We start from the raw sequence: 8,855 nt of genomic DNA, 5'->3' as shown, positions 1-8,855 counted from the left end.
ACTAAAAGATATGCTAGCTAGTTTTACCGCGCTTGTTCACATTAAGACTGTATAATTGAAGACTGATTCTCAAAGATTATTATTCCAATAAATAATAAAATATTGATATAATAATGTTAGTTGAATTGAACTTCAAACCTTAGCTATCCCATTTTGCCCTTACGTCGCCTACATACATATGTATTTTAATATTTAATTCTTGAGTTTTTATTATTACGCATCCATTTTTAACCTTTTTCTTCAAAAACATAAATCATCCACAAATAATTGAATTATGTAGAAGTATTAAAATTATCATGAAATATTTAAATTATTTTAAATTATATGAATTTTCTTAATATAATGTGATATACATTGGAGTATTATGAATTACTATGAATTACTATGAATTATTTGAATTATCTGAATTATTGTATTAGGTGTACACCAAATTTCTTAATTGTTCGCCCATCGACGCACATATATTATGTCACAGTCAGTGCACGGAAAGAAAGTTTGTAGCAATATTTGATATTATGGTGTTACTTTTTAGTATATTTGGTTACAATTGCGGAACATTTTGGCATGATAACGATTTTCGATACTATTTTTAAGAATATTTACGAAATCTGAAATCTTTTTATTGAAACACAAAAATGTCAAATTTTAATAAGCTCTTTATCAATTTTCCTAACCATATATTTCAAATTTCGTAATTAGAATTGTATAAAATGATATAATTATTTCACATTTTGATATATTTGATATGAAAATTGAAAAGGAAATATCAAAGTTAACGAGATTCGACGAAATTTGCCGAAGTTGAACGTTCGGAATTGCCCGATCCTCACCGAGTGGTAACGGAGACTGACGAAGCTCTTTAGACAAGCCCCTTTTTACCATTATCTTGATACAGACCTGAATTTCTTTTATATAATTAATTTCGAAGATTTTACAGTAAATCAGTAAAAAAAATTGTTCTTCAAAAAATAATAAAATATTTAATTATTTTCCAATAAATAATGATTTTTATTTATATTTTTAAATATGTTTTGATATAATTTCACCTTTCTCATAAGCGGTGAAAAATATGTCTGGTTAGTATACAAAGAATGTTCACATCAGTTTTTCACATGAGCGTAAATTTGTATATGAAGCGTTATTCTTCGAATGTTATACGTATTATCGTTAGTATAGGTTAGGAATAAAAGTAAGCCAATCGATGTAAAACAATGCGGTGTATGTGTGTGTGTGTGCATTTAAAAGTTCATATCCTCGTCTATCCTCGAGATGAGAAAGAGATAAAACTTTGGCGTAGAATCTATTGGTGTTTCTGTCGTCATCTGTCACGACTGAACCACTTCGAATTTTTAGTATAGTTTTAACAAATTTCGAAATAATCTTTCCAAATTTTCATATAAATTTAGTAAATAACGAAGTGCGCGTCGGTTTAACTTACTTCTGGTTTTTCGTATAAATTTATCAATTTACGCGAAATAATAATTTCAATTTCTGGAATATATTTACTAAAAAGACTATTAGTAAAAATATACCGATTTTCGTTATCAAACTTAAATGTTCCGCGTTTGAAAAAGAGAATACTAAAATTTCCTATCAGACTTATCAAATATTGCTACACTGAAAAAAAAATTTATTTGGATCAAATAAAAAGTATTTGATCTAAATACATCATTTACTTGTCTATTATCCAATAAATATGTATTTGAACCAAATACACATTTACTCAACCTAAGTATTTTATTTTATCGTATCAAATAAATAGTTATTTGAATCAAATACATAGTATTCAAATCAAATAAATGGAATATTCAAAACGAATAAATAATTATTTGAATCAATTATGAAAATTATTTCATTCAATACTGCATGTTTTTTGACTCAAATAAATATTTATTTGCATTAATAAAATATTTTTCTCGAAACAACTAAAAATTTTCTTGAATCAAACATTCGATTATTTGTCATAAGTAATTGTTTTAATTGAAACTAAAACCTCTTTAATTGCGGCAATTATTATTTTATTTGATCCAAATACATAATTTATTTGCATAAAATGTAAGAATTTTTTGATTCAAATAAATCAAAATTTGAATTGAATAAATAACATATTTATTTACTAATTCTTCAATTTCTAAATTAAATTCTTACTCAAATAAATAAATTAAAAAATATGTAATTTCTGCATACTATGATCGCATATTTTCATTTTTCAACTAATTCATACATAGAATTAATGATTAAACGCAAACCTGAGAAATAAATAAATCAAACGCATGGGGGGAATCGAACCTACGACCTATACTACGGATTATGAGTCTAACGCTTTACCAACTACGCTACGCACGGTACGTGAAAACGAATGTTAACTTCTTGATGTCAATTGAACTTGCAAAATACTTAACTCAGAAAAGTGCTTGGCATCATTTAGTTAAAGTTAAGATATTAAATTATATTTTCCAATTAAATGCAATTTATAAAATATAATTAATTATATGTTTCATGATTATTATCATGAATCATCCCAGGTGAATTTTCAAAAAAAAGTGTAAATATATTTTTATTAAAAACGCGTTTTTCGCTGTTCTGAATCATTGTAAACATTAATTTTGTATTGATGGAAAAATATTTGACTTTTGGACTTCGAATATTATTAAATAATATATATAAATAAATGAATAGTAGGTATCAAATAACTGATTATTCTCATTACACTTAAATATTTAATTTATCAAAATATTTTATTTTCCTTTAATAAAATAGTGTATTATTTAAATAACGCATTATTTATATGAAATAATTTAATTAATTAGAATTAATAAATTTATTGTATCAAATACTTTTTATTTGTATCAAAAAAATGAAATATTTGAGTGAAATAAATAAATTAATTGTTTCAAGTAAATCATTATCATCGTTTCAAATAAATATTTAATTGATTGAAATATTTTTTTATTTGTCTTAATAAAATAGTGTATTAGGATTAAATAACGAATTATTTGTATTAAATAATTCAGTTTATTTGAATCAATTACATAAATTTATTGTGTCAAATACTTTTTATTTGTACCAAATAAACGAAATATTTGAGTGAAATAAATTAATGAATAGTTTCAAGTAACTCATTATTTGTATTAAATAAATTCATTTATTCAATTCAATTAATTATTTAATTGAACCAAATACGATTTATTTGGTTCAAATAAATGCGATTCAAATAATTCAAGTTATTTGAATCAAATACATATTTTTTTGATCCAAATAAAAAGTATTTGAACCAATTAAATATTTTTAAAATAATTTAAAGTATTTGAAACAAATAAAATTTTTTTTCAGTATACTAAATTTCTTCCGTGTGTAAGTTTAAACCGAGTGGATAAAAGCAGATATATTTACTTGCAGGCGACATTGACTCTGGCTGGGACTGGTGTAGTGCAGGCGGGGATATTCGGTCGCGTCCGGTGTACTTCGTTTACGCTCGGCGCTACCCCCGCCGGCCGCCACATTCACCTTCAAGGCTCTGGCGAAAGTCGACTGTAAAACGTTTCTTGCATTTCTCGACTAATTTCGTTCTCTCTCCACTCGGAAACAAATTTTTTTGGTGCTAGCACGGCGATTTAAATGTAACACAAGTTTTTTGTTAAATATTTAGCTAATAACATAAATTTTTTTTGTTAAAAAAATTGATTTTTTTATTACGAAAAAAAATTTTTTTCCAAAAATTGTTATTTTTTATTACAAAAAAAAAATTTGTTTTCCAAAAATTGTTATTTTTTTTAAGAGAAAAAAATTTATTTAAAAGAGAAATTTTTTTTTTAAATGTTATCAAAATATGAGTCATATTTTTTTAGAAAGAAATTCGAAAAAACGGCTTTTTTCCCTTGTCACATTTTTTTTCTTTTAAGGGGGGCGCCTACTTTAGAAGGTAAAAAACTGCGTACATTTCAGGAATTTTTTTCTCAAACACATTTAAATAAATCGATGCGAGATTTAGTGTATGTTTTCTTATATATTTAAATCTTTGAAATATAATTTTTTGATTAAATGAAAATAGAATTTAATAATAAAATAAACGCCATATATATAACGCCTCGCTGCTGAAATTTTCCCATTGCGTACAACCTATGGTCCACAATTCTTATCTAAAACAAAAAAACAAAATTTTTTCTTTAAATATACATTATTCCCTTCTGTATGAATTAAAAGATTTCAATAGAAAGTAAAAACTGACATTTTTATATGACTTTTTAAAAAAAAATTTAATTTTCGCCAAAAAAAATCTCATTTTTTCTTTAAAAGAAAGCACTAAATTTAACTCTATCAAAAACAAATTTAATTCATACAGAAGAGACACTTTTTATCTTCATAACAAGCCCAGGTAGACCTTAATCGGTTGAATAGATTTTTGTCTATCGTGTACACAAACTACAAAAACAGTGTTTTGAGAAAAACGAGTTTAAAGATTGAAAAACATGTAAGTGCTGTTTATTAAAAACTTACGTCTTTTTCGTGGCCTCGATGAACGACTATTTTGTTATGGGTAGCTCTTGGATAAGACGACATTTTACTGATAAATGGTAATTTTAATGGTAGGTGTAATAGTAGATAAGCGCAACAAATTATGAAAAGTGTTAGAGACTGCGAATGGAGTCGCGCGCCAGGCCACGCGCTTTATTGAGTTCTACAAGCTGTAACTCGAAAAATACTTTGTATTTTGACGTAATATTTTAAGAGCATATTCTCTGATAGTTGTACTTTCAGTTAAGACAACTTTTAAAAAATCGCTTTTTTTAACCCGATAAAGTAGGCGCCCCCCTTAATAAAAAAATAAAATTTTCTTTTAAATAAATTTTTTTTTTTTTTTAAAAAATATTTTTTTGGAAAAAAATTTTTTTTCGTAATAAAAAAATCAATTTTTTTAACAAAAAAAATTTATGTTATTAGCTAAATATTTAACAAAAAAATTGTGTTACATTTAAACCGCCGTGCTAGAACAAAAAAAAATTGTTTCCGAGTGGAGAGAGAACGAAATTAGTCGAGAAATGCAAGAAACGTTTTACAGTCAACTTTCGCCAGAGCCTTGAAGGTGAATGTTGCGGCCGGCGGGGGTAGCGCCGAGCGTAAACGAAGTACACCGGAGGCGACCGAATATCCCCGCCTGCACTACACCAGTCCCAGCCAGAGTCAATGTCGCCTGCAAGTAAATATCTCTGCTTCTATCCACTAGGTTCAAACTTACACTGTCTCTGACATATGTGTGCGTGCACATTTAATTCCAGGAACCATTATTACAAATTAAAATGATAAAATATTTTCTGAATTAACAAATTTTTGTTAAAAAGATTTAAAAAATATTTTTTTTAAAAAACATTTTTTTAATTCCCAAAACAATAAAAAATTTTGTACATAAAATTTTTTAAAATTTTTTGTTGAAAAATTTTTTAATTTTATTAAATGAAGAAAAATTTTGTTATTAAAAACTCTTATTTTTTAATTTTCATTAAGTCAATAAATTTTTCTTATTATTTTAAAGTGTTCGTTCCGTCCATTGTTTAGAATTTTTTTTTCGTATATTACAGAAGGTATCTAAACAATAAAATTTTTGGTCCCGGCTATTCTTTTTACTCCTTGTAAAGTATGCCTTAAATTTCGCCTCGGGTTACTATACATATAATACTTAAATCTGAGAATTAAAATTTTTGCACGCATCGAAGATCAAACAACTTAAACATGAAGGTATTTTTCTAGCTTAATCGATTATTAACTATGCATAATAACAAAGATATTATAGACGTAAATTTGTTGGGGAGAGGTTAACATCAAATTGCATTCCGCAATATTTACAGGCTCAAATGTGAGGCATTTTACGTGTAATGTCCTGAGTTAAAAAATTGATTTCTCGAAAAAAAGTAAAACTTAGGGAAATTGTTGTCCTACCTGATAAAAAAATATCCCCAAAAAAAGTTTTGACTTTTTTCAAATTTTGGGGGAGATAGAGGGGGTCAATTTTATCAGTTTTTCCTGACACCGCCTACTATTTGAATATTTTCTGTCTATAAATGCAATAAATAAAAATTTAGGCAGGTTTTTTTTGAAGTTTTTTTCATGCTCTTTCCGATGGTGAATTTCGTTTTTTTGAAATAAATAATTACAAAGAAAAGTTGACGTTTTTTCCGATAAGTATATAAATTTTCAGAATGCCGAGTTTTTTTGTTTTCGAGATATTAAATATCAAACATTTTTGTCGGCGCGCGCCAGTGTAAACAGCAACCACGGCGCGGTATAAGTTGACATTTAAGGGTACTTTTTTATGACGTGGGGCAAGTTGCCCCAAAACGAACGCTTTCCGCACCCTCTGGGTGGTTCTAGTGTACGTATCTTTTAGTCTTATGGTTAGGAGAAGCTACTTTAACCAAAAAATTTGAAAAGTTGGGCCATTTAAGGGTACTTTACTGATGACGTGGGGCAAGTTACCCCAAAACGAACGCTTTCCGCACCCTCTGGGTGGTTCTAGTGTACGTATCTTTTAGTCTTATGGTTAGGAGAAGCCATTTTAACCAAAAAATTTGAAAAGTTGGGCCATTTAAGGGTACTTTTTTATGACGTGGGGCAAGTTGCCCCAAAACGAACGCTTTCCGCACCCTCTGGGTGGTTCTAGTGTACGTATCTTTTAGTCTTATGGTTAGGAGAAGCCATTTTAACCAAAAAAATTGAAAAGTTGGGCCAATTAAGGGTACTTTACTGATGACGTGGGGCAAGTTACCCCCAATTTTAGGTTTATTTGGGGGTTCATGATTTATTATTTTGTTTTTGTTATAGTAAAGTGTATTTTAAGCGATTGTCATTGCGAAAAAGTAATTTTTTACATTTTTAATTTTTCGTTTTTAAAACGTTGCGGACTTCTATCTCATAATCATTGTTAGTAAAACGTTCCTAAAACGTTTTTAGAACGTTTCATGTCTACCAAATAACGTACCGAGAACGTTCCATGTTTTTAAAACGTTATTAAAACTATTTGAAAGACATGAAACGTTCGGAAAACGTTTTATGACCGTTTTACGAACAATTATATTTTTTTGCGCACTGGATATAGTTAACATTTATTTCAATTAGTTCTAATATTTCTTTTATTTTCAGAACCTAAGAAATCTGGTCAAAACATTTTGGGCAATACTGCAGAAGTTCTAACAGAAAAAGAGGATGAACAAGAAATCAGAGGAGGAATGATTAATGAAGAAGAGCGGGTGATGGAAACAGAGGGTGATGAAAGAATTTATAATCAAGGAGTGACTGATGAATTAGTAGGTGATTATATAGTGGATGATGAAGGGAATGATAAAGAAGGAAATGGTGAAGAAGGGAATGATGAAGGAGGAAATGATGAAGAAGGGAATGATGAAGAAGGGAATGATGAAGAAAGGAATGATGAAGTGAATGACGTGGGTGATGATGAAACAATGGCTGATGAAGGAGTTGATAATGAAGAAGTAAATGATGATGATGCAATGTATGACGATGAAGTTGATAATGAAGAAGTAGATGATGATGAAGCAATGGATGACGATGTAGTTGATAATGAAGAAGTAGATGATGATGAAGCAATGGATGACGATGAAGTTGATAATGAAGAAGTAGATGATGATGAAGCAATGGATGATAAAGTTTATGAGGAGCAAATCTATGATGATTCAATTCAAATAGATGATTTTAACTGCTCTGTGGAAAATGAAAACTCTATTGTAATTGTTGAAAGCAATCCAGAAAATGAGTTAGGAAAGAACCCTTTCATAGCTGTGGACGTCTCTAAAAATTTGGCAGAAACAACTCTATTTATAGATTTGTTTTCAAATTTGGATCCACTTGACATTCATGAAGAAAATAAGTGGGAAGATAACACTTATGATGCTGGCAGTGAAAGTGACGAATCACTTTAAAATCACTTTAAATGCTTTGAGTTTTCGGGTGAACTGATTTTGTTACACATTAAATGTAATTATAACAAGTTATCTTGTTTTCAGACATCTGTCAAAAAAAATTTAATAATGTTATTTTGTCTTCTAATTTTTAAGCATTACAATAGTAGATATAACAAGCACGTTTTGCAATTTTTAAAAGTAAATGTTAATTATATATTATAAAGCAACAGATGAGAAACGATTTTCATGTAAATCACATATAGCATATAATTTGTTTGAAAAGTGCTTTAAAAGTTCTTCTAGTTTTCGGGTAAATTTTTTTTACTATACATTAAATGTAATTATAACAAGTTATATGTAGCACCTGTGGAAAAAATTTTACTAATGTTATTTTGTTCCGTACTTTTTAAGCATTATGATTGTACGTGTAATAAGCAAGTTTTGCAATTTGTAAATGTTCGATATATGTTATAAAAGAACAGAAAAGAAAATATTTTCATGTAAATCACGTATAATATATAATTTGTCGTAAAAAAATTCTAATTTTATTTATTACCTTCTTTTATTGCATTTACTCATAAAAAAATAACTTTTAAGAGCATCAGGTTGGCCTTCAATAGCAATATTAAAATTGAATACCTTTCTATACCCACCTTAAAATTTTATGCTTTTCAGTTCCTTTCTATACCTTGGCCAAACTTTATTGGGCGTTATTAAAGGGAATTAAAAGATTTTAATTTATAGTTACTTATTGGGAATTCAAAACTCTGGACAAAAAATGAATTAAAAGGAATTAAATTTTTTCAATACTTTCTAATGCAAGTGTTTTTACCGGGGAGCTTCAGGGGAAGTTCAGGCGAGCTCTATATGTCCTCGGTTTTATAACTCGCGGTGCGAAGTTCAGGATAGTTATCCGATTAAGTTTGCCGAAAAATTGTGGAT

At 28.2% G+C, this 8,855-nt stretch overlaps 1 protein-coding gene across 1 annotated transcript in view; it reads left to right on the top strand.

Moving 5' to 3' along the window:
* Positions 1-8,404, top strand: part of LOC127287527 (MATH and LRR domain-containing protein PFE0570w-like) — a 37,317-nt gene extending 28,913 nt beyond the window's left edge. Inside the window, exon 8 of the mRNA XM_051314518.1 lies at positions 7,135-8,404. Within this exon, the coding sequence (XP_051170475.1) occupies positions 7,135-7,931 (797 nt within the window). The 3' untranslated portion in view covers positions 7,932-8,404. The remainder of the gene's footprint in view (positions 1-7,134) is intronic.
* Positions 8,405-8,855: the final 451 nt, after the last annotated feature.

The sequence above is a fragment of the Leptopilina boulardi genome, unplaced genomic scaffold, assembly GCF_019393585.1.
Source record: "Leptopilina boulardi isolate dan_hultmark-lab unplaced genomic scaffold, ZJU_Lbou_2.1 LbouV2_371, whole genome shotgun sequence".
Lineage (NCBI taxonomy): Eukaryota > Metazoa > Arthropoda > Insecta > Hymenoptera > Figitidae > Leptopilina > Leptopilina boulardi.
Note: the sequence above shows the minus strand (reverse complement) of the source record. Positions and strands in the feature narration are given on the sequence as shown.